Source organism: Oncorhynchus masou, chromosome 29, assembly GCF_036934945.1.
Source record: "Oncorhynchus masou masou isolate Uvic2021 chromosome 29, UVic_Omas_1.1, whole genome shotgun sequence".
Taxonomy (NCBI): domain Eukaryota; kingdom Metazoa; phylum Chordata; class Actinopteri; order Salmoniformes; family Salmonidae; genus Oncorhynchus; species Oncorhynchus masou.
Window position 1 is genome coordinate 56295257 of NC_088240.1, and position 27500 is coordinate 56322756.

Sequence of the window (27500 nt, forward strand, 5' to 3'; positions counted from 1 at the left end):
GAGAGAGAGAGAGCGAGAGAGAGAGCAGCTAATAACACACCAAGATTGACTTGCTAGCGCTACACCCTCGATCCAATATTAAAGAAATGATCGACTACTTTCCTTATTGCCCCTCGAATTATCTGAAAGGAATTTGTGTTTCTATTTGTTTTTTTGTGTGTGTTTCCTCAACTGAACATATAACCTAGACCCTGGTTTTGCATAAAGCGAGATTTCCTGGATATGGTATCTCGGAAGGCTGTAGGAGCCGGGAGGTTGGTGGGGGGGGTCTGGCTATGGATCCCGGCTCATTATGAGCCCTCTAACGGGGCCACTCATATTTACTTTTGGCTCAATATCATTTTAAATAATGAGCTTTATCCCTTATCTAATTAACAGGGGCCTCGCTCTTTTCTCTCTCCTCCCCCCCCTTCAAATTAGGAAGCCAGTATCGGTCGAGCCAACAGTTGTATAGCAAATTCGCTTTGTGGCAAAACAGCAAAAGCATAATGCTCTCTCTCTCTCTCTCTCTCTCTCTTCCTTCTCTCTCTCTCTTCCTTCTCTCTTCCTTCTCTCTCTCTCTCTATCTCTCTTCCTTCTCTCTCTCTCTCTATCTCTCTTCCTTCTCTCTCTCTCTCTCTCTATCTCTCTTCCTTCTCTCTCTCTCTATCTCTTCTTCTCTCTCTCTCTCTCTCTCTCTCTCATTACTGGAATTCTAATTCAATGATCACCTTAGATCACACGCACGCCATAAATCAGACAGGCCTGACAGAGGATGAGAAATGGTATTAATAACGTGAAACTTATTATACAGTCCAAAACGCTCCCTTGATAAATGACATTGTTTGGCTCTGACAATGATTGCATTTAAAACATTATTTCTGCGCTGCATCCTGTGAGTTGGTGGACGTAGGGGCGTGGGGCTTGTGTGTGTGTGTGTGTTTGTGTGTGTGTGTGTGTGTGTTCGTGTGTGTGTGTGTGTGTGTGTGTTCGTGTGTGTGTGTGTGTGTGTGCGCGCGCTCATGAAATATCTTCCCATCCCAGATCTCACACTGGAGTCAAGAGGGCAAACGGTGGCTGGTGGCTCACAACAAACCCACACACACACACACACACACACACACACACACTTCCCACCACAAAGAGCCAGGTTGAAAAACAGAGCCTATCTTCCTCCCCATCTACACATACTCTGCATCAATCACTAGAACACATTTCACTAATACTCTGAAAGCGAGAGCGTCAGAAATACAGAGATACCGCCATCCCATAGCACCGTTGTCAGCGAGAGAGAGAACAGTATAATGGTGGAGAGATTCTATCCCCGTCTACAGCCCATCGTGCACAGAAACTCCCTGTGCTAACACCTCACGCTCGCTGACTCCAATCGGATGCAACGGACAGGGCGGGGGGGAAAGAGCAAGCCTGGGGAAGAGGAGAGAAGACGTCATAAAGCTCCATTTGAAATGGGAGAGACTGGTGGAGAGACACATCTCTCTGCCTGTAGCTGGCCGGGTTAGCAAAGCCGCGGCTCCCACTGGGCTGTTTCTCCATCCATCGACACAGGGACGGGCCAGCTGTGCTAAGCTAAACGCTACTGACGATTTGAGTTTGCTCTACATGGTGTTGAAAGCCTTCCACAGGGATGCTGGATCATGTTGACTCCAACGCTTGTCTGGATGTCCTCAGGCTGCTGACCATTCTAGGTACACACAGGAAACTGTTGAGCGTGGGAAAACCCAGCAGCGTTGCAGTTCTTGACACACTCAAACCAGTGCACCTTGCACCAACTACCATACCCCGTACAAAGGCATTTAAATATTTTGTCTTGCCCATTCACCCTCTGAATGGCACAAACACACAAACTATGTCTCAAGTGTGAAGGCTATAAAATCCTACTCTGTCCCGTCTTCTCCCCTTCATCTGCACTGATTGAAGTGGATTTAACAGGTGACATCAATGAAGGATCATAGCCTTCACCTGGATTCAGTCTGTGTCGTGGACACTCTTACTGACAGTTGTGGCTGCTTTGCGTGATGTATTGTTGTCTCTACCTTCTTGCCCTTTGTGCTGTTGTCTGTGCCCAGCAATGTTTGTAACGTGTTTTGTGCTGCTACCGTGTTGTTGTCATGTGTTGCTGCCATGCCATCATCTTAGGGCTATCTTTATGTAGTGTTGTGTTGTCTCTTTTGTCGTGATGTGTGTTTTGTTCTATATTTTTAGTTAATTGATTAGTATTTTTAATCCCAGGCCCCCGTCCCCGCAGGAGGACTTTTGCCTCTTGGTTGGCCGTCATTATAAATAGGAATTTGTTCTTAACTGACTTGCCCAGTTAAATAAAGGTTAAATAAAATGAGTAAATGGAAAGAGCAGGTGTTCCTAATGTTTTGTCCAGTCCGTGTATGTACTCCGCTGCATCAGAGTCGGCTCTCACTCTCCCTCCATCTCACACGATACAACACTCTCCTCCTGCAGCTGATCTTATTACCCTCCTCTCCCCCCCATCTCCTCCCCCTCTTCATCTCCCTGCCAACGGCCATGATGCGGGGCCATTCATCTCACTCCGCCGGCTACCACAATAATATAAATCAAGAATTTCCCCCAAATATAACAATATTTGTATTTGGGGGGAAGAAGGGGTTATAATTGATGACCACAGCTGTGCTAATTAAAAGCAATGGAAGTTTCATTAATCTTGTTGAGGAGGGATACCGGTTACCGTTACCGGGGCTAGGCCTGGCCACAATTAGCCATGTTTACTGCAATGTCCAGGAATAGAGAGATAATGGCTTTTTTCCATCTTGTTTTTGTTGGTCCTTCTCCTTCACAGAGACAGGGAGACAGGGAGACAGAGACAGAGCGAGCGAGAGACAGAGAAAGACAGAAACAGAGAGACAGACGAGAGAGAGAGGCAGAGAGACAAACAGAGAAACAGAGACAGAGAAACATTGAGAGACAGTGAGACAGAGAGAGCGAGAGAGAGACAGAGCCAGAGAGAGACAGAACGACAGAGACAGAGAGAGACAGACACAGAGAGAAATAGAGACAGAGAGAGACAGAGAGAGAGAGAAAGAGAGACAGAGACAGAGAGACAGAGAGAGATAGAGACAGCAACAGAGAGAGACCGAGTGTAACGGTTTTCTAGTGGTGAAGGAGAGGCGGACCAAAACGCAGCGTGGTGGTTATTCATGGTACTTTAATAAAGACACTATACATGAATAAACTAACAAAACAATAAACGTGAGAAAACCTAAACAGCCTATCTGGTGAAAACAAACAAAGACAGGAACAATCACACACCAACACACAGTGAAACCCAGGCTACCTAAGTATGATTCTCAATCAGAGACAACTAATGACACCTGCCTCTGATTGAGAACCATACTAGGCCGAAACATAGAAATACCCAAATCATAGAAAAACAAACATAGACTGCCCACCCCAACTCACGCCCTGACCATACTAAATAATGACAAAACAAAGGAAATAAAGGTCAGAACGTGACACACAGAGAGAGAGAGACAAAACAGCATCAGCTATAACCAATAATTCTCATTCTACTTTTCATACATCCAAAACCACCTCTCTGAGAATGATCAATGAATACTGGACCATAATCCCTCGATTTCCCCAACGGGAAAATACCTCGTTAAAATGACCTCATAATGACCGGTTTCTTGTTGCCGTGACGCATTTTCAACCAGTCTTTTATAATGACGTAATTTCAACCAGTTTTATGCGACGGTGGCATTTCAAACAGTTTCTTGTTGTGATGATACATGATTATTTCAACACTCAGTGCATCGAGCTTACAGCTAAAGAAGTTACATCATGTGATGCACAAGCTAGTTCCCTAACCGCTCATCATGTTGCTACTGTTCCAGCAGTACGACAGAGACAACACACTAAGTGAGACAGAGTAACGGATGCTGCACGTTAATTCAGAACTTTCGTTCCTCACCCACGACTCCCCAACGCAATTACGAGCATCCTCTGCATCTGTGATAGGTAGGCAGTGTGTGTGTGTGTGTGTGTGTGTGTGTGTGTGTGTGTGTGTGTGTGTGTGTGTGTGTGTGTGTGTGGGGCGTGGCATGTGAGGGGGAGTGGCCACCTCGCCATTAAAAAGAAAATCTTTGTGAGAAGACCCGGGACACTTATTTAATCATGTAATAGCTGAGGAATCGAAACGAGACATACACTTTGTCCCATTATAAATTTACAGGGCTTTAGCGGGAAGATGAGGGATTTGGCTTCACAGCAAAAGAAAAGAGAGGGAGGAAGTACCTGGATTTATAGTGTGTGTGTGTGTGTGTGTGTGTGTGTGTGTGTGTGTGTGTGTGTGTGTGTGTGTGTGTGTGTGTGTGTGTGTGTGTGTGTGTGTGTGTGTGTGTGTGTGTGTGTGTGTGTGTGTGTGTGTGTGCATGTGTGTGTGTTGTTCGGCAAAGAGCAACAGCCTGCTGTCACATACAGTATCTCTATGCTTCTGTAGGACAGTGAATGATGCTCTGTTGTGAGCGAGACTCTGGACAGGCACACACACCCACACACTCCACCCCCCCGCCAAAAAAATAAACAATCTCTCAAACTCAGTGTAATACAATTATAGAATTGATTACAACCTTGACCTGCAGGTCAATATCAGTAGAAAATAACTAGCTAAGTCTAATAACTCCTCATTTTGTATTGAGCTGAAACAGCAGCAAAACACAGTCAGACATGCGTTTACTCAATAAAATCCCGCACTGCACCGTGCGGGTCACTTCAAGTCCCCCTTGTGCCAATGGAAATGAGAAACACACACGCACACAGAAAGAGAAAGGTGCACCAGCACACACACACACAGAGTGTTAGGTCAGGGGGACAGCGGTAGCTCAGAGCCAGCTGTGATCCTGCCTGCCCAGGTGCTCAGGAAAACCACTGTTAACAGCCACGATTGATGATGTAATCAAACTGTCACCGCGGCGATCGGTGGCGGGAAGGGCAGAGTGGAGAGGAGGGGGACTCTGGGTGGGTGTGGGGGAGAATATCCAGGAGGCCCGTGCATGCTTACCGTTAGCTCAAATTGAGAGTGACAGTCTCAATAGCGCGAAGGCCCCCCCCCCCTAAGTAATGGAGGAAACAACTGCAGAGGCCTTCCGGAGGATGTCACATAATCAAGGAGAACCTCTCGTTCTTTTTTTTTCTCTCGAACCAGTTCGGCTCTGGGGGTTTTGGGATTCGGGAAAAACAAAACTTGGGGAGATGATTTGATACTCGGGCGGAACAAACCACCCTGCTGTACGCCGCAAAAGTTGATTATGACATGTCTATTCTTGGACCTCATCAAGCCACACATCATGCTCTCTCTCGCAACCCTACACACACACACACTCGGTATTGAGCTCACGCAAGCACGCACACCCGGCAACACAAACCTGACCACCCGAGCTGAATCGATCCGCCCACCATGTGCGGCACAGTAAAGTGAAGAGTCACATGCATGATGAACGTTGTGTGAAAGATCTTAACCACTGTCTGCCTCTAAAGGTTAACCAGCTTGAAAACCAGTGTCACATGCTCATATGTACCCGTACCTATATCTGCTACTGATTTGTATTCGTCTTTGCCAAACTTCGTCATCTCTCTAGAAAGTACTTGACTCTGATGTGTGCAACAGAAAGTATTTGACTCTAGCCACAAAACTAAGAAAATTAGAGGGGGGGGGGGGGATTGTGGCAGGGGGGTGGGGGGTTTGGCACAACACTGGCATTTAAAAAAACAGACATCTTAACATCAATACAACATCAGGAAGTGATGATAAATCCATTACCTCGCTAATAAACGAGGAAAAGGTCCAAAGTTGGAGAAAGTTGTAATAACTGATATTGGCAGCCGTGACCGGTTCGCGTGTGTCTGTATCTGTTTCGGCACTAATCACCTTCTCCGGGATATGTCCACGTCTCCTGCTCCTCCGTTCAGCTCGCATTAATTGAATCGCTGCTTAGCTAATTCATTGATTCATTGGTTCATTAGTGAGGCCTGGCAACATTCATTCCTTGCAGTGACAGTCTGATGTTTCAATTGAGAAAGGCAGAAACAAGTAGCCCCACATGGAGTCGCAGTGAGGGAACTCTGACCTGTCGACAATTAGCCCCACAATGCTAGTTCTTCCACTTGTGCTCTTGTCATAAATTAGACGGAGGCTGAGCTGAGCACACTCTCTTCTCTTGTGGTTTGGGTAACGCCACTTGTGTTCCAATGTTACTTGATGACATCATTCCTAGACTGAAAGTTAGAGGCTTGGGAGATGGACTGGGAGGTTTGGCAGAGAGTCGCTCGTCTACTGGTCAATTCAAATGACTATACTAGGGGGAAGGGGGAAGACCTAGTCAGTTGTACAACTGAATGCATTCAACCGAAACGTGTCTACTGTATTTAACCTAACACCTCTGAATGAAGAGAGGTGGGGGGGGGGGGATGCCTTGTTCGATGTCCACGTCCTCGGCGCCAGGGGAGCAGTTGTTGTTGGGGGTTAACTGCCTTGCTCAAGGGCAGAACGGCAGATTTTCCCACCTTGCCGGCTCGGGGAATAGAAACAGCAACCTTTGTGTTACTGGCCCAACACTCTACATTGCTTCATACTAAGTGCTCGTGTGGATATTGGAACAAGGCCCATATTCATAAAGTCTCTCAGATTATGAGTGCTGATCTAGGATCAGGTCACGTTCTGACCTTTATTTCCTTTGTTTTGTCATTATTTAGTATGGTCAGGGTGTGAGTTGGGGTGGGCAGTCTATGTTTGTTTTTCTATGATTTGGGTATTTCTATATTTCGGCCTTGTCCAGTTCTCAATCAGAGGCAGGTGTCATTAGTTGTCTCTGATTGAGAATCATACTTAGGTAGCCTGGGTTTCACTGTGTGTTTGTGGGTGATTGTTCCTGTCTCTGTGTTTGCACCAGATAGGGCTGTTTTGGTTTTTTCACATTTCTTGTTTTGTTAGTTTATTCATGTATAGTGTCTTTATAAATTAAACATGAATAACCACCACGCTGCGTTTTGGTCCGCCTCTTCTTCAAGTAAAGAAAACCGCTACAGAATCACCCACCACAACAGGACCAAGCGGCGTGGTAACGGGCAGCAGCAGGAGCAGCGCAATAAAAACTTCTGGACTTGGGAAGAAATCCTCGACGGGAGAGGACCCTGGGCAAAACCAGGGGAGTGTCGCCGTCCCAAGGTGCAGCAGGAGAAGCGGCAGCAGGAGCAGCGCGAGGAGGAATGGACATGGGAGGACGAATTGGACGGAAAGGGACCCTGGGCACAGCCAGGAGAATATCGCCGCCCCAAAGAAGAGCTGGAGGCTCCGCGTATCGGCCGGGCTAGAGTGAGCATCGAGCCAAGTGCCATGAAGCCGGCTCTACGCATCTGGTCCCCAGTGCGTCTCCTTGGGCCAGCTTACATGGCACCAGCCTTGCGCACGGTGTCCCCGGTTCGCCTGCATAGCCCAGTGCGGGCTATTCCACCTCGCCGCACTGGCAGGGCGACCGGGAGCATTCAACTGGGTAAGGTTGGGCAGGCTCGGTGCTCAAGAGCTCCAGTGCGCCTGCACCCTCCAGTCTATCCGGTATCACCCCCACGCATCAGCCCTCCGGTGGCAGCCCCCCGCACCAGGCTGTCTTTCCGTCTCATCCCTACAGGTGCTCCCGCCTGTCCAGCGCTGCCGGAGCCTTCCTCCTCTCCAGCGCAGCCAGAGCTTCCGCCCCTCATACCAGAGGCGCCAGAGCTCCTCAGTCCAGCGCTGCTAGAGCCTTCCTCCTCTACAGCGCTGCCGGAGTCACACTGTTCGGCGCTGCCAGAGCTCCTGCCCCTCAGTCCAGAGGCGCTAGAGCCCCTCATTCCAGACAGCGCTAGAGCTACTCAGTCCAGCGCTGCCAGAGCCTTCCTCTCCAGCGTTGCCGGAGCTTCCAGTCTGCCCAGCGCCATTAGAGTCGCCAGTCTGCCCAGCGCCATCTGAGCTACCCGTCTGCCCAGCGCCATCTGAGCTACCCGTCTGCCCAGCGCCGCCCGTCTGCCCAGCGCCACCAGTGCCGCCCGTCTGCCCAGCGCCACCAGTCTGCCCAGCGCCGCCAGTGCCGCCAGTCTGCCCAGCGCCGCCAGTGCCGCCAGTCTGCAAGGAGCTGCCAGTGCCGCCAGTCTGCCAGGAGCCGCCAGTGCCGCCAGTCGGCCAGGGGCCGCCAGTGCCGCCAGTCAGCCAGGGGGGGTCAGCCAGGGGCCGCCAGTCAGCCAGGGGCCGCCAGTGCCGCCAGTCAGCCAGGTGCCGCCAGTGCCGCCAGTCAGCCAGGGGCCGCCAGTGCCGCCAGTCAGCCAGGGGCCGCCACTGCCGCCAGGAGGCGCCAGAGCCCCTCAGCCCAGAGCCCCTGCCCCTCTGTCCCGAGCTTCCGCCCCTCTGTCCCGAGCTTCCGCCCCTCTGTCCCGAGCTTCCGCCCCTCTGTCCAGAGCTTCCGCCCCTCTGTCCAGAGCTTCCGCCCCTCTGTCCAGAGCTTCCGCCCCTCTGTCCAGAGCTTCCGCCCCTCTGTCCAGTGGGGTCATTTAGTAGGGTCACCGTGGTTAGGAGGCCACGGAAGCGGACAAGACGGACTAAGACGGACTAAGACGTTGGTGAAGTGGGGTCCCCGTCCTGCGCCAGAGCCGCCACCGCGGACAGACGCCCACCCAGACCCTCCCCTATAGGTTAAGGTTTTGCGGCCGGAGTCCGCACCTTTGGGGGGAGGAGGAGGGGGGGGTTACTGTCACGTTCTGACCTTTATTTCCTTTGTTTTGTCATTATTTAGTATGGTCAGGGTGTGAGTTGGGGTGGGCAGTCTATGTTTGTTTTTCTATGATTTGGGTATTTCTATGTTTCGGCCTAGTCCAGTTCTCAATCAGAGGCAGGTGTCATTAGTTGTCTCTGATTGAGAATCATACTTAGGTAGCCTGGGTTTCACTGTGTGTTTGTGGGTGATTGTTCCTGTCTCTGTGTTTGCACCAGATAGGGCTGTTTTGGTTTTTTCACATTTCTTGTTTTGTTAGTTTATTCATGTATAGTGTCTTTATAAATTAAACATGAATAACCACCACGCTGTGTTTTGGTCCGCCTCTCCTTCAAGTAAAGAAAACCGTTACATGAAAGTGTAAATAATTTCACATTTCTTATATTAAGCAAACCGGACAACACGATTGTCTTGTTTTTTAAATGTACGGATAATCACGGGAACACTCAGACATAATTTACAAACAAAGCATGTGTTTAGTGAGTCTGCCAGATCAGATGCAGTAGGGATGACCAGGGACTTTCTCTGTAAGTGTGTGAATTAGACCGTTTTCCTGTCCTGCTAAGCATTCAAAATGTAACGAGTACTTTTGGGTGTCAGGGAAAATGTATGGAGTAAAAAGTACATTATTTCCTTCAGGAATGTTGAAGTAAAAGTAATCAAAAATATAAATAGTAAAGTAAAGTACAGATACCCCGAAAAACTACTTAAGTAGTACTTTAAAGGGCCTCCCGGGTGGTGCAGTGGTCTAAGGCTAGCTGTGCCACCAGAGACTCTGGGTTCGAGCCCAGGCTCTGTCGCAGCCGGCCGCGACCGGGAGGTTCATGGGGCGACGCACAATTGGCCTAGCGTCGTCCGGGTTAGGAAGGGCTTGGCTGGTCGGGATATCCTTGTCTCATTGCGCACTAGCGACTCCTATGGCTGGCTGGGCGCAGTGCACGCTGTCCAGGTCGCTAGGTGCACGGTGTTTCCTCCGACACATTGGTGCGGCTGGCTTCCGGGTTGGATGCGCACTGTGTTAAGAAGCAGCGCGGTTTGGTTGGGTTGTGTTTTGGAGGATGCATGGCTCTCGACCTTCGTCTCTCCCGAGCCCGTACGGGAGTTGTAGCGATAAGACAAGGGGCTGTAGTGGAGCAGGTTGAGAGCTTCAAATTCCTTGGTGTCTTCATCAACAACCAACTAGATTGGTCCAAACACACCAAGACAGTCGTGAAGAGGGCACGACAAAGCCTATTCCCCCTCAGGAAATAAACAATTATGGTGAAAAATAAGTATTTGTTCAATAACAAAAGTTAATCTCAATACTTTGTTATATACCCTTTGTTGGCAATGACAGAGGTCAAACGTTTTCTGTAAGTCTTCACCAGGTTTTCACACACTGTTGCTGGTATTTGGCCCATTCCTCCATGCAGATCTCCTCTAGAGCAGTGATGTTTTGGGGATGTTGCTGGGCAACACGGACTTTCAACTCCCTCCAAAGATTTTCTTTGGGGTTGAGATATGAAGACTGGCTAGGCCACTCCAGGACCTTGAAATGCTTCTTACGAAGCCACTCCTTCGTTGCCCGGGTGGTGTGTTTGGGATCATTGTCATGCTGAAAGACCCAGCCACGTTTCATCTTCAATGCCCTTGCTGGTGGAAGGAGGTTTACACTCAAAATCTCACGATACATGGCCCCATTCATTCTTTCCTTTACACGGATCAGTCGTCCTGGTCCCTTTGCAGAAAAACAGCCCCAAAGCATGATGTTTCCACCCCCGTGCTTCACAGTAGGTATGGTGTTCTTTGGATGCAACTCAGCATTCTTTGTCCTCCAAACACGACGAGTTGAGTTTTTACCAAAAAGTTATATTTTGGTTTCATCTGACCATATGACATTCTCCCAATCTTCTTCTGGATCATCCAAATGCTCTCTAGCAAACTTCTGACGGGCCTGGACATGTACTGGCTTAAGCAGGGGGACACGTCTGGCACTGCAGGATTTGAGTCGCTGGCGGCGTAGTGTGTTACTGATGGTAGGCTTTGTTACTTTGGTCCCAGCTCTCTGCAGGTCATTCACTAGGTCCCCCCGTGTGGTTCTGAGATTTTTGCTCACAGTTCTTGTGATCATTTTGACCCCACGGGGTGAGATCTTGCGTGGAGCCCCAGATCGAGGGAGATTATCAGTGGTCTTGTATGTCTTCCATTTCCTAATAATTGCTCCCATAGTTGATTTCTTCAAACCAAGCTGCTTACCTATTGCAGATTCAGTCTTCCCAGCCCGGTGCAGGTCTACAATTTTGTTTCTGGTGTCCTTTGACAGATCTTACCGACTGAGCCACACAGGACTCCAGATCTTTGGTCTTGGCCATAGTGGAGTTTGGAGTGTGACTGTTTGAGGTTCTGGACATACTGATAACAAGTTCAAACAGGTACCATTAATACAGGTAACGAGTGGAGGACAGAGGAGCCTCTTAAAGAATAAGTTACAGGTCTGTGAGAGCCAGACATCTTGCTTGTTTGTAGGTGACCAAATACTTATTTTCCACCATAATTTGCAAATAAATTCATTAAAAATCCTACAATGTGATTTTCTGGTTTTTTTTTGTCATAGTTGAAGTGTACCTATGATGAAAATTACAGGCCTCTCTCATCTTTTTAAGTGGGAGAACTTGCACAATTGATGGCTGACTAAATACTTTTTTGCCCCACTGTATGCACAGTCACTTTAACGATACCTACATGTACATCCTACCTCAATCAGCCTGACTAACAAGTCAGAAAGAAAGGGGGTAAAAAAAAGAAGAAAAGTACTTAAGTACTTTACACCACTGCGTGCACACACACACACACACACACACACACACACACACACACACACACACACACACACACACACACACACACACACACACACACACACACACACGTCGCCAGCCTGCACCATATGCCCATGACAAGTGCATAAAACCATTCTCCAGCGATTGCACAGGCCAACACATAAAAATGTTAATGCACCGAATTTTACAGTAATCAAACTTTTATAGACTGCATTGGCTTTTAGACTAACACACTTCTTTCTAATTAGCGTTTAATTTCAACGGCAATATTAACGCGATCCCTCATTCGGCGCCGACCGTTCATCCCTCATGAAATATTGAGTAGGGTAAATAGAGGCTGTGTCCACTGGCGCCTGTTCCAACAAGCACACAGCAACACAAAGGTGAGCAATGGGCCACCAAGGTCTCGCTACTACACGCCAGCCACAGGAGACTGACTACCACAGTGGCAGTGACTGTTGCTGCCGTTCAAAGCCTTTTAACTTCTTCGATATAGGGGGTGCTCTTAATTTTGGGATAAAAAAAACATTCCCGTTTTAAACAAGATATTTTGTCAAGAAAAGATGCTTTGGAAAGAAAACACTCTGACGTTTCCAAAACTGCAAAGATATCGTCTGTGAGTGCCCCAGAACTGATGCTACAGGCGAAACCAAGATGAAATTGCATACAGGAAATGCTCCAGATTTTGAATGCGCTGTGTTCCAATGTCTCCTTATATGGCTGTGAATGCGCCAGGAATGAGCCTACACTTTCTGTCGTTTCCCCAAGGTGTCTGCAGCATTGTGACGTATTTGTAGGCATATCATTGGAAGATTGACCAGGTGTCCGCTTGGTGTCCTCCGTCGAAATTATTGCACAATCTCCAGCTGCGTCCACTTTTCCATTTGGTTCAGAGGAGAAAGGCAACTGCCACGAATGATTTATCATCGAATAGATATGTGAAAAACACCTTGAGGATTGATTCTAAACAACGTTTGCCATGTTTCTGTCGATATTATGGAGTTAATTTGGAAAAAAGTTCAGCGTTGTAATGACTGAATTTTTCTTAGCCAAATGTGATGAACAAAACGGAGCGATTTCTCCTACACAAATAATATTTTTGGAAAAACTGAACATTTGCTATCTAACTGAGAGTCTCCTCATTGAAAACATCCGAAGTTCTTCAAAGGTAAATTATTTTATTTGAATGCTTTTCTTGTTTTTTGTGAAAATGTTGCCTGCTGAATGCTAGGCTTAATGCTATGCTAGCTATCAATACTCTTGTGTAGCTATGGTTGAAAAGCATATTTTGAAAATCTGAGATGACATCTGAGATGTTGTTAACAAAAGGCTAAGCTTGTGAGCCAATATATTTATTTCATTTCACTTGCAATTTTCATGAATAGTTAACGTTGCGTTATGCTAATGAGCTTGAGGCTATGATTACGATCCCGGATACGGGATTGCTCGACGCTAGAGGTTAAAATGCACAAATATCTGCATTGTGTATTCAGCCACTATGGCCGTAATATAGGATATGAATGGGTTGTGTTCATTAGGACACTCAACGCAAAACGTTGTCGAAAAGTGTTACTGCGGAAAACTAAAAATTTGCGTTTGTATTGGACAAGTCTTCTTTCCTCCGTTTGGTGACTAATGAACATGGCCCTGCTGTGATCATATTTGTTCTGATATGACAGGCCACTGTCTGTGTACAGTAAGCAGTGCAGGCCTCACCATGACAACATTAGTCTTAGGCGGTAACAATAACTCAGAGCTGATACCGAAAGGTAAGGGAGAGAGGGGGAGATAGGGAAGAGATGGATACATTATTAATTATTAAGAGGATGGATGTATTCCAAATCATTAAGGGCCACAATATTTGTCTCTTAACCTCGTCCTCTCTCTACAGCACCGTTCTGCAGAGTAAACACACACACACATGCCCACACTCTAGTGTAATTGGACCCCTGTGAGTGTGGCAGGGCTTTGGACAGTGTGGTCCACATTGCCACCATGCTGGTACCCTGCAGGACTCTTCCGCCCCCTCTGCCCCTGTCCAGCCTGCCCCGTCTCAGTCCACAGCGACCGGGCAATATGGCCGCACCGCACGGCACACTGGGAAGCGGCTGTGAGCCCAGAACCTGGTGCTGCCAAGCCAGATGCCCGCTCTGCCACCCTCGGCCTCTGGCACAGACACGCTGCTTGTACCTGAACAGCACTGCAGTAGAGTGTGGTTGTGGACACACCACATACATGTCTTTGTTGAACCATCATGCAGTATTAATACCTAATGTTAGCCTTAGGTTACACACACACAGATACACGTTACACACACAGATACACGTTACACACACACACACACACACACACACACACACACACACACACACACACACACACACACACACACACACACACACACACACACACACACACACACATACACACACACACCAGCATTTCTCTACATCTACTAAACGTGTATATGACCAATGAAATTTGATACACACGTAGACTTAGGCCTAATTCCATCAAACTATTGAATTGTAGGAATATATTTGATTATTTTTTCATTTATCTCACAAATTTCACTTTGTCAAATTAAAGGGATAGTTCACCCAAATTATAAAATCACTTATTGGTTTCCTTACCCTGTAAGCAGCCTATGGGGAAGGTAAGAAAACAAACCATGCCTTGGTTTTGTATCCCTGGCCACTGTCTTCAAACGCTAATGTTGTAGCATTTGTGGGCCAAAATCAATGCAAGTCAATATTCCTGATATTAGCATTTTTCGCACTTCAGCGAGCTACACACATTCTTTTAGACACTTGATGATATGGACATGAAACCCATCTTATATTGGTTTGGGAGCCACAAATGCTACGCAAAAGTTAGCATAATGTATAAACTGACAATTGCACAGTACCCCACAAACCCAACCTTGGTTTAGTATATTAACAAATAGCTCAGAGCGTATTAAATCTCTCCTCGGGGACCTGCAACCTTCTCATGTAATTGATATATTACCTGGCGGTGGTCTACCTCTTGTTCTTCCTCAAGTACAAGTGGCGTGTAATTGATAGAGTCCAGATCTGCACACCAAACAGCAAATGGTGCCAACAAGTTTGTAGCCACAAGCTCAATCATCATGACGTACTAGGAATATAGGACCAAATACTACACTTTTGACTACTTTAACAGACATATACCACTTTTGGTCCACTAAAATGGGGGGGGGGGGGCAATGTACAAAAAGTGCTGTAATTTCTAAACGGACCCGATATGGATGAAAATACCCTCAAATGAAAGCTGACAGTCTGCACGTTCACCTCATAGGCATTGTATCCTTTCAAATCTTAAGTGCTGGAGTACAGAGCCAAAACAACAACAACGATGTGTCACTGTCCCAATACTATTGGAGCTCACTGTATGACTATCGAAAGATAGAAATCCACAAAGAAATGGTTAATTTGACCACAAAATCAAAAAGTCTCTGGACTTTGTTGTTTGAATTGGAGAGGAGAGCAGACAAAAGATATCAAGGATCTGGAAAGATTCTGTATGGAGGAACGGTCTAAGATCCCTCCCAACGTGCTCTCCAGTCTCATAAAACATTCTAGAGAAAGGTTCTGTGCCATTCTCCTCGCGAGGGGAGGGTGGAGGAGTAAATGCTTTCTTTTTTTAGGCTTTTTGTTGTTGTTGTTGTACTTGTTAAACTATATTTACAAAATAATTGATTTTTCCCTCAAAATGTTGTGTATACAATATATATAGGTAACTGCCAAAATAAAGGAAATCTACTAATATAAAGGATATCTACTAATATCAAGTGTCTTAATGGGGGTTGCACTGCCAGAACAGCGTCAGGGCACCTTAGCACCTTGGCATAGATTCTACAAGTGTCTGAAACTCTATTGGAGGAATGCAACAGCGTTCTTCCACCAGAACTTCCACCATATTTGGTGTTTTGTTGATGGTGGTGGAAAACTGTTTCAGGCGCCACTCCAGAATCTATCATATGTGTTCAATTGGGTTGAGAGCTGGGGACTGAGAGACACACACACACACCCTTTAAGCTCTTTCAAAGTTACTGAGATCTCTTATTGTCATCATGGTAGCCAAAATAATGGGCAACTGGGCATTTTTATACATGACCCTGAGCATGATGGGATGTTAATTGCTTAATTAACTCAGGAACCACACCTGGTAAAGTGCCTGCTTTCAATATACTTTGTATCCCTCAGTTACTCAAGTGTTCCCATTATTTTGGCAGTTACCCGTAGCTCAGTATTTGCATGATCTATTTAATACAGTCTATTTTGCTCATCTTTATCAAGGATGCCAATAATTATAGACCTGGCTGTAGATCCACACGTAAACAGACATGCACAGCCAAAAGTTTGCAGACCTCCAAACTGCACAGTGAAGAATAGTGGTGAATGAAACCGGAACCCAGATGTGTCATATTAGAACAGGTCAGAACCTCTGTCACTGTGTCTCTCTGTCTGTCTGTCTGTCTGTCTGTCTGTCTGTCTGTCTGTCTCTCTGTCTCTCTCTCTCTGATGGAGGCTGGAGATTGTCATCTTACCTCCGGATCCCCTGCCCATCCCAGTATCCCAGTCCACCCCCCCCACCCCCCCACCCACCCAAAATAACCTGTTTTTCCAGAGCCCAAACAAACTATGCGAACTGGAGCTGGGCACTATGGCTAGTCAGGTCTCTCCCCTCCTCCTCCCACCCCTCCTCCTCTTCTCTTCCTTTGACTAACAGATCTCCCCAGTGTTCTAAAAATACCAGGTGAATAGGGCCGATGGTGATGAAACAGCCTCTCTGACACTGTCCTGCTGCAATCCATCTCTCCCCTGCCTGCCAGGCAGCATATGTTTGCAATTGGCTCCCCCACTCCAGCCAGCCCCCGGTCCCTCCCACTACCTCCCTCCCTCCCTCTCTCCTGGTTCCCAGTTACCACTCCAGTCCCCTCTCCCCTCCTCCAGTCACGTCACCAGCTACCCCTCCAGTCTCCAAGTCTGGGCTTTTCAAACTGGTGCAGTTATCAATCATTGGGCCAGCACTGTCACCATACGCTCTCCATATTTCCCCCTTTTCATGTCTTTCTCTCTCTCTCTCTCTCCACTTACACTCACCCAAATTTGTTCCACTTAATAAGCCCTCCCCAATGACCTTGTGCTAATTAAGCACTGCTGTGTTGGAAATATGATGGTTAATTAATGATGAGATAAATTCTGTCTCCAGGACTGTCAGAAAAATGATGACACCGTGTTTTACAGGTTTAAATAGAACAAACCTCATGGCCTCTCGCTGTGTGTGTGTGTGTGTGTGTGTGTGTGTGTGTGTGTGTGTGTGTGTGTGTGTGTGTGTGTGTGTGTGTGTGTGTGTGTGTGTGTGTGTGTGTGTTTAATAGAGAGAAGCAAGAGAAAATAATGGTACAATGCCGATATCTGTATGCATACATGCACTTGCCTCGCTCACGTGCACATACGTGCAAACGTTTGTGTGTGTATGTTTGCGTGTGATGTAATGGTGTTGTATGGCACGGCAGTATGTTTTACGGGGCAGCAGTGTGACTCTAGTTGCTTTTGGTAGAGACACACTGGGAGGTAAATGCTGTCAGGTAACACACAGACCTCCAAGCTCCACAAGGCCACTCCATTCATGCCTGCCGCTGGTGTGTGTTCGCCTGCGTTTGGGGGCGTGCGTGCTCTCGCTGACCTTTGCTGTAATGTCGCCCTCTAATACCGAGCCAAGGGCACAGAGGTCTTTCATTCAGACACAATACACGGACCAGCCCCACTGTGATTTCACTCACATTACCAACCAGCATCCTCAAAGTACGAAAACAAAAAAAGCCAAATGGACAAATATATATGTGGCAATTCATCTTGATATAACATCTATGTGGTACAAACATTTCTGCCCTGGACAGTTTAGTTTCGCCTTAGTTTGTCACGTGCTGTTTTCGAGAATAAAGCAGACAAGTGAAATAGTTGAGTGATGTGAGACTCTCTCTCCCAACAAGCAGCTGTCAGTCTGAATCCAGTCAAAAATGAGGGTGTATTTACAGGGCAGCATATGGTGCGCCTACTTTGCTAATATCTCAAGCCACTTGTCATATCTAATACGACATATTGTCAAAAGTATCAATTTGAACGGCGGTTTTTAAGATGTCGACCAATTTTTTTTAATATTTTTTTTTTAAAGAAGACGTCTAGTTTCTCTTAGCGGGTCTGTTTGACAGGTTGAGGGGTGTTTAACGTCTCATTCCTCACATGCCACGGGGACTTTGCAACTTCGTCTTCATCACACACACACAACGAAGACTGACAGCCGGGCCGCGTCGCTGACAGACAGGGGCACACCGGGAAAGTTTTACACGCAACATCACGGCGAGAGATGGAGACATCACATCTTCCCAATCATACATAGAGAGGGAGAGAAGAGAGAGGGAGGAGAGGAGAGAGAGGGAGGAGAGGAGAGAGAGGGAGGAGAGAGAGAGAGAGAGAGAGAGAGAGAGAGAGAGAGAGGGAGGGAGGGAGGGAGGGAGGGGGAGGGAGGGAGGGAGGGAGGGGGAGGGAGGGAGGGAGGGAGGGAGGGAGGGAGGGAGGGAGGGAGGGAGGGAGGGAGGGAGGGAGGGAGGGAGGGAGGGAGGGGGAGGGAGGGAGGGAGGGAGGGAGGGAGGGAGGGAGGGAGGGAGGGAGGGAGGGAGGGAGGGAGGGAGGGAGGGAGGGAGGGGGAACAGATTGACAAAGAGGGTGTGATAGAAATACTGGAGAGAGAGAGAGAGAGGCCGAAGGGGACAGAGAGAGAGCAAGGGAGGGAGAGCGAGAGAGAAATACAGAGAGAGACAAAGCGAGGCAAAAGTAGTCAGTCCTACCTCTCTTTGGGCTGGCCCACTCCATGTTTCCCCAACAGGTGAGTGCTCAGGTGTTTCTTCATCACAAAGGCCCACCTGGTCAGAGAGAGAACACAGGGGGCAAAGGGTTAACAAAGAGGGCCTCTTTACCACAGTAAATGAAAGGGTTAACCGGGGAGCAGGCAGAGATTAGGATTGTATCAGGATCATGATTAGGGTTGTAAAACTCTCCATAAATTCCCTGCCTTTCCAGAAATCCTGGTTGGAAAATTCCATATTTCCTGTTTATTCCTTCCTGATTCGGGGAATTGTCCAACTGGGATTTCACGAAAACTTTGCAACTGTAGTGAGGACAAAGCCACTAGGACGCAGCAGGTTAACTAAAGAAAAAGGGTCTAACCCATGTTCACAAGGCCACACTGTAAAAAAAATGTTTTCAAACGCTTCGCAACGGAAAAAGAAAATGTGCTTTCTTATTGGTCTGGTAGTAACTCCCTGTTTGCCCCGTTTTCTTCCCGTTGAGTGCCTACTGAACACGGCCTTGGATATCCTGTCATTACAGTGGTTCAACATCAAAAGAGAGTGTGTAGAGAGTGTATCTACACTGACACGCACTCATACACCCTCGAGCGCACACTCACAGACAGAAACGCACAATATCACACACACAGGGAAATATTTGGGACATCATTTCAAGACTCCGCCACAATGTCCTGACCATGTTCAAAGCCCTGAGTTAGTTCCATTCCCTAAACAGTTTGTGAAGCCATAATGGTGGGATGACAGGCCTAACTAGTCAGGGATCAACCTCGTTTCTCTAGCGTTTCATCCTCTGGCCATTCACCAGTAATCACATCCTATTACAGTGTTCTTGCTGACAGACAATGACCACATCTAAGACGACATGACTGAGGAACAAGAAAGAAAAACAGAGAGAGAGAGAGAGAGTCTCTCTCCATCTGCCTCTCTGACTTCCACTCTCTTTATTGGTAATTTTGTTGTAAAGAGCATATAGCCTAATCATTTCACCATTCATTCATATCACAATGGCATCTTCCCCCTACTACTGGACACACGCACGCGCATGCACGCACACACACACGCGCGCACTCACACACACACACACACACACACACACACACACACACACACACACACACACACACACACACACACACACACACACACACACACACACACACACACACACACACACACACACACACACACACACATCCTTCTGCTCTCCTACCATTGCCCCAGAGCCACATCCATCATCACCCCCCCACCCTGAGGGCAGCCCATGCTAACTAACATCCCACATAAATATTCAAACAGCCTCTGCTGTTTTGTTTTGTTATCATCATTCTCTCCCTCCTCTTTTTTTCCTCTCCAGCTCCATCTCTCCATCCATCCATCCGTCCAGAATGTTGCCTGGGAGTGACTAAACCAAACTCCTCTCCACCGAAGGAGAATGACAAGATCAAACACAGGGGAGGGAGACACTCTGGGTGACTGGAGGCTGTGGCACAGCACTCACTGACTGACTGACTGCTTCAACTAGCTATAAATAAACAAACACGCTAATTAAGTTAGCATTTTCTAGCTTTTTCTAGGTTGTTTAAGTCACTGCCGCATGGGGGGGGAGCTTGCAAACATTTCTGTTAATTATGGATTACAGCTGTCCTTCATAAACCTCATTACAGAGTGCTGAAAGGCAACGGGGGCGATTTGCATACGCGGATGAAAGACATGAAGACATATGCAAAAATATGATTTTAATTAGCATTCTTTGATAGCGAGGGTTACAAATCAAACTAGCGTGTTGTGAGATTTGCATCACTCACTCTGATAAAAATGTTTTATTCCACTGGCTTATTCTGAGCATGGCAGCAAACAGTGACTGGCATGACTGGCAAGGCCTGTTGGAGGCACCTGGCAATGGCCTGCTAAAGTGAGACGACAGACACAAACGCACATGCACACACACACACATGAACACACACACACACGTGTGCGCACACGTGCACGCATATAGAGTCACAGACAAGCTTGCATATACGCGCCACACAAATGGCAGGTTCAAATGAAGGGCAAGGCTAAGTGGTAAAAGAGCAAATCCATTTGTTGAAACGGGTTTCCAAATCCCCTGTCCTCTCAGGTTAGGATCTACCCCTGACAGCTTTGAGGGTGCATCCTTAACGCAAATGACTGTTGCCTTCGTCATTATTGCAACAAAGGGGACATTCCGCCATGCCATTCATCCATATCAATATTTCCCCAGATTAACTATTAAAGCCTTATTTTAGCCTCGAGGGAGGCTCTTAATTTAAAGGGAGATAATAAAATAAAATAAATAAAAACATTGAGGAGTTTTCACGTTCCACTCGCTTTAGACTAATTCCCCGCGCCACACCTCGTTAGCTCCGTGACGCGCCGCAGCTTTACCGATAAGCGGCGTTGACACGGCTCAATTACCCAAGTTACACTTCTTTCTCTTCCCTCCTCCTGTCTCCATCACCAGATAAAGAGATAACGTGTCAATATGGGTTCCAAACAACTTAATTTGCCTAACAGTATTCCTGGATGGTTCGGGGCGGGAATCTCAATCTACAATTCCGAAAGGGATGTTGGGAGATCTAAGGAGAAGCCTCTGGCATCAGTGAGGCGCAAAATGTCTAGATCCTGTGCAGAACATACAAAACATTCTGGGATATGGAGAAAGAAAAGAGAGAGAGAGAGAGAGAAGAGAGAGAGAGAGAGAGAGAGAGAGAGAGAGAGAGAGAGAGAGAAAGAGAGGAGAGAAAGAGAGAGAAGGGTCTAATCACATCACACATGGCATGCTTTACTTAGTAAAGACCGAGGCCTGTATTCATAGAGAGTCTCATTGTAGGAGTGCTGATCTGGGATCAGGTCCTGTGTCCATAAACACATTCATTATTATTGTATATAAAAGGCCAAACTGATCCTAGATCAGCACTCAGATGCTTTATGAATATGGGCCCATTCACCAACAAATAATAGCACTTTGCTGCCATCTGTGTCAGAAACAGAAATCATGTCATTTGATTGTATTATAAGTACCAATGTCACCTGTGTGACGGCCTTGACAATGGTGCGTACAGGAAGGTGAACCACGATATAAACAGAGATGATATATTTTTTGTTACTCGAGTCAAACTAAATTCTTTCTCCAAAATGGTAAGGGTGACCGTGGAGTCATTAGGTGTGTGAGTCGCTCAACCCTCACCAAACTAAGCAGTGTGCCCAGGAGAGAGAGCTCTAGAGGGGTCTGTATTTCCTTATGGAGCTATATGGAGCTACGGATCAGTTCTCTCGGCGGGGTGAAGCCGCCTGAGACAGAGCTACTACAGTGGGCCGCTGGGCCTCATCCTGCCTCGTGTGCCAGTCCTAACGACGCCGTCCACCTGCTGTTTTAATGTCACAGCTGGAGTGCCCGCCATCCCTCACTGACTCCAGCATTAGCGGCAGGTACCTCTACATATCGCCGCCGTTTCGCCCTAGCACCTCACCATCCCCTTCTTGCACCTCTCCACCTCCCCTCCTCACCTCCTTTTACCCACTTCCACCTTCTCTCCAACTCCCTCTTGCCACACCCTACTTTCCCCCTCAGTTCCTCTTCACACCCCATTACTCAGATGAATCCTGGTGAACTGTGAGGTCCTCTGTACAGGAATCCAGAACCTCACAGTAGGCCCCTGTGCCAGGAGAGAGCGAGAGGGAGTGAGAGAGAGCGAGAGAAAGAGAGAGAGAGCGAGCATCCCTCTCTCTACTTTTCCTTCTTACCATAATCTGCTGATTTTAGCATATCTCCGCACAGAAACAATGGGTCAAACAAACTTCCACTATATGGCCAATACAAAATAAACCATACAATACACTAACGCTATAGCCACACATACATTATACATCATACCTCATTCACTCGGTTTCCATAATTATAGAGACAGACCTCTACCTCCCCTCCATCTCCCCCTTCCACCGTCTCTTCATCTGTTCCAAAATGGCGGAGCAGTGGGGAAAGTCTGTTGTGTTTAATCTTGTCCCGTTCCGTGTATATATCGTTTTCTTCGTATATACAGTATTTTTATACATTTTCATCTCAATTCCCATCTACGGACTCAATTTCCATCTGCAAACCGCCTCACCCAATGTGGAAGGGATCTGATATTTTTATACTTTAGAACCGGAACCCCCATCAGAAGCTAGCAAGCTAACTAGCTACTAGCTAGTAGTCAGTTAGCCACTGCTAGCGGTCATCACCGTTAACTCGGACATCAGCCAGCCTCAGCCCGGTCAATTCCTGCCAGTCTGCACAGCGCGAAATCAACCCAGGGCATATCGGACTGCTATTTCTCTACCACATCTCTGGATTCCTACTGAACATTTACACCGGATCATCGCAGCTAGCTAGCTGCAAGAGCAGTGGCTACTCCTGGCTAACGTCTCTGTCCCTAGGCACATCTCCCGGCTAGCCGAAGAGATCCATCAGACAATTCCTGGGCTTCAATACCACTTTAGACAATTGTCCTGGACCCTTTACTGACGACACAGAGCCCCGTTGATCCATCACGACTGGTCAGCCGACTTAACCATCCGAGGGGGTTTCAACAGGCGACGTCCCCCAGAAGTCCATCTGCTAGCCCCGGCCTGCTAGCTGTCTGAATCTCCGTGCCTCCAGCTCGTCTAGCTACTCTATGATCACTCGGCTCCACATGCCTCACCCTAATATGCGTAGTCTATTGCTGTTTTGGTTAGTGATTATTGTCTTATTTCACTGTAGAGCCTCCAGCCCTGCTCAACATGCCTTAGCTAGCCCTTTTGTTCCACCCCCCACACATGCGGTGACCTCACCTGGCTTAAATAGTGCCTATAGAGACAAAACCTCTCTCATCGTCACTCAATGCCTAGGTTTACCTCCACTGTACTCACATCCTACCATACCCTTGTCTGTACATTATGCCTTGAATCTATTCTTCTGCGCACAGAAATCTGATCCTTTTACTCTCTGTTACGAAAACACTAGACGACCAGTTCTTATAGCCTTTAGCCGTACCCTTATCCTACTCCTCCTCTGTTCCTCTACATCACCAGAGGTTAACCCAGGCCCTGCAGCCCCCAGCATCACTCCCATTCCCCAGGCACTCTCATTTGTTGACTTCTGTAACCGTAAAAGTCTTGGTTTCATGCATATCAACATTAGAAGCCTCTAAAAGTTTGTTTTATTCACTGCTTTAGCACACTCCGCAAACCTGGATGTCCTCGCCGTGTCTAAATCCTAGCTTAAAAAGGCCACCAATAATCATGAAATTTCCATCCCTAACTATAACATTTTCCGACAAGACAAAACTGCCAAAGGGGGCGGAGTTGCAATCTACTGCAGAGATAGCCTGCAGAGTTATGTCATACTATCCAGGTCTGTGCCCAAACAATTCAAGCTTTTATTTTTAAAAATCCGCCTTTCCAGAAACAAGTCTCTCACCGTTCCCGCTTGCTGTAGACCCCCTTCAGTCCCAGCTCTGGCCTGGACACCATACGTGAATTGATCTCCCCCCATCTATCTTCAGAGTTCGTACTGTTCGGTGACCTAAACTGGGACATGCTTCATACTTCGGCTGTCCTACAATCTAAGCAAGATACCCTCAATCTCACACAAATGATCAATGAACCTACCAGGTACAACCCTAAATATGTAACCATGGGCACCCTCTTAGATATCATCCTGACCAACTTAATCGAGAATTTCAATAAGCATTTTTCTATGGTTGCCATGCTTTCCACCTGGCCACCCCTACCCCTCACATCTCAGCACCCCCTGCAGCAACTTTCCCAAGGCTCCCCCCGCTTCTCCTTCACCCAAATCCCGACAGCTGATGTTCTGAAAGAGCTGCAAAATCTGGATCCCTACAAATCAGCTAGGCTAGACAATCTGGACCCTCTCTTTCTAAAATGATAAGCCAAAATTGTTGCAAACCCTATTACTAGCCTATTCAACCTCTCCTTCTAGCGTATGAGATCCCCAAAGATTGCAAAGCTGCCATGGTCATCCCCCTTTGACACTCTAGACCCAAACTGTTGCAGGCCTATATCCATCCTGCCCTTCCTTTCTAAAATCTTCGAAAACCAAGTTAACAAACAGATCATCAACCATTTCGAATCCCACCGTACCTTCTCCACTATGCAATCTGGTTTCCCAGCTGGTCATGAGTGCACCTCAGCCACACTCAAGGTCCTAAATTATATCATAACCGCCATTGATAAAAGACAGTACTGTGCAGCCGTCTTCATCGACCTGGCCAAGGCTTTCGACTGTCAATCACCACATTCTTATCGGAAGACTCAACAGCCTTGGCTTCTCAAATGACTGCCTCGCCTGGCTCACCAACTACTTCTCAGATAGAGCTCAGTGTGTCAAATCGGAGGGCCTGTTGTCCAGACCTCTGGCAGTCTCTATGGGGATGCCACAGGGTTCAATTCTCGGGCCAAATCTTTTCTCTGTATATATCAATGATGTCGTTCTTGCTGCTAGTGATTCTTTGATCCACCTCTACGCAGACGACAACATTCTGTATAAATCTGGTCCTTCTTTGTGCTAACACTGTGCTAACAAACCTCCAAACGAGCTTCCACGCCATACAACAGTCCTTCCGTGGAATCCAACTGTTTTTAAATGCTAGTAAAACTAAGTGCATGCTCTTCAACCGATTGCTGCCTGCACCCTCCCGCCCGAATAGAATCAATACTCTGGACGGTTCTGACCTAGAATATGTGGACAACTACAAATACCTAGGTGTCTGGTTAGACTTTAAACTCTCCTTCCAGACTCACATTAAGCATCTCCAATCCAAAATTAAATCTAGAATCAGCTTCCTATTTAGCAACAAAGCCTCCTTCACTCATGCTGCCAAACATACCCTCGTAAAACTGACTATCCTACCGATACTTGACTTCGGCGATGTCATTTCCAAAATAGCCTCCAACACTCTACTCAGCAATGTGGATATAGTCTATCACAGTGCCATCCATTTGTCACTAAAACGGATGGTCACCGGATGGTCACCATATACTACCCACCACTGCGACCTGTATGCTCGCATTGGCTGGCCCTCACTACATATTAGTCGCCAAACCCACTGGCTCCAAGTCATCTATAAGTCTTTGCTAGGTAAAGCCCTGCCTTATCTCAGCTGACTGGTCACCACAGCATCACCCACCCGTAGCACGAGCTCCAGCAGGCATATTTCACTGGTCATGCCCAAAGCCAACACTTCCTTTGGCCGCCTTTCCTTCCAGTTCTGTGCTGCCAATGAATGGAACGAATTCCAAAAATCACTGAAGCTGGAGTCTTATATCTCTAACTTTAAGCATCAGCTGTCAGAGCAGCTTGTACACAGTCAATCTGTAAATAGCATATTATTACTTGCCTCTTGCTCTTTTGCACCCCAGTATCTCTACTTGCACATCATCATCTGCACATCTATCACTCCAGTGTTAATGTTAACTGTAATTATTTTGCCTCTATGGCCTATTTATTGCCTACCTCCCTACTCTTCTACATTTGCACACACTGTACATAGATTTTAATGTTGTGCTATTGACTGTACGTTTGTTTATGTGTAACTCTGTGTTGTTTTTGTCGCACTGCTTTGCTTTTTCTTACCCAGGTCGCATTTGTAAATTTGTAAATTCTCAACTCTCCCTCCCTGTCTCCCCTCTCCACGTCCTTTTTCCTTCCTTTCACATTGTCTTCAACTCCCCTTTCTACACCCTAACTAGGGTTTCCTTTTATTTTACACCTGCTACATTAGGTTAGGGGGTTCATAAAGAAAGTATGCATACCCCCACCCCCAAAAAAATCTGCCTTTGCACCATTAAATAAAGTGAAGGAGTTAATCAAAGCTTTTGCAGCCTGAAAGGGGAATGTTTTTTTAAGTACGAACCGGTTAATGGGGAAAACCAGTGTATTACCAGTTGGCCACATCAAGCCCAGACAAAATTGGAGATTCATAAAGCTCACTAACACCTGTCCAGGCTAATCTCTGCACAGAAACAATGGGTCAAAGAGACCTCCATTATATGACCCAATACAAAAATAAATAAACACAAGCTATAGCCACACACACACACACACACATTACATCTCCTTCACTCTATAATTATACCCTACTGGGGAAACATAATCTTTTCCTTTTCATATAAATACAACGTGATGTGTGTGTGTGTGTGTGTGTGTGTGTGTGTGTGTGTGTGGGGGGGGGGGTAGCAAAGGGCCTGTGGTGCATCTCACAGGTAAGTTGACATGTTTAAAACTCTGACGGCTTGACGGGCCGGTAAACTGACAAAAGATCCCGCCACACATCCCCTGACAGGAGTGTGGAGCGTCGAGACGTGAGGAGACATGAGAGCAATCACAGGAGACAGACAGACGGAGGATGGAGAAGGGGCATTCTGCAAAGAATGAGCCCAGATTAGTGACTATAGCTCGTCTAGGTGTTTAATGGAAGCAGTAAGCTTGATGGGGAGAAAAGGCCCCCCAAAAATGGACTCAAAATAGTAGGGAGAGCAGGAGAGTACGGAGGCAAATCTCAAGGCAGTGGGATACCTCCGCGGAGAGAGGGGGAGAGATGGAGGAAGAGAAGGAACTAGGGAATAAGAGGAAGAGAGAGTGAAAGAGATAAAGAGAGAGAGTGCGAGAGAAAAAACAAGTGCAGTGCTGTCACTTCATTTGACGGGAGGAAGGGTGACTTCACATCAATATCGCTGTCTTCTTAAAGATCCGCCTATGGAAATATGCCATAATGTATCAGCCATTAAATAAATAAATGAAATAGTCTGAATTGATTATTTTACACCATTGCTGGTGTACTCAATCTATTCGGAGATGATTTTAATACATTTAAAATAAGAACCGAAAGGATTCTTCGTCAATCACCGTCAAGACGTTCACTAAAACAGACACCTCTCATTTAAAATGGAACAATACGTGTGTACTAGTGTGTGTGGGTGTGTGTGTGTTGTGTGTGCATGTACGTGCGTAAGAGA

The 27500-nt window shown here is 46.9% G+C and overlaps 1 protein-coding gene across 2 annotated transcripts in view; it reads right to left on the reverse strand.

The window, feature by feature from the left end:
* The window catches only part of LOC135520040 (zinc finger protein 407-like), a 193947-nt gene that overhangs the window by 88104 nt on the left and 78343 nt on the right, over positions 1-27500 (reverse strand). For both annotated transcript variants that reach the window (XM_064945356.1, XM_064945357.1), the window contains exon 4: positions 18459-18533. In XM_064945356.1, the coding sequence (XP_064801428.1) occupies positions 18459-18533 (75 nt within the window). The remainder of the gene's footprint in view (positions 1-18458; positions 18534-27500) is intronic.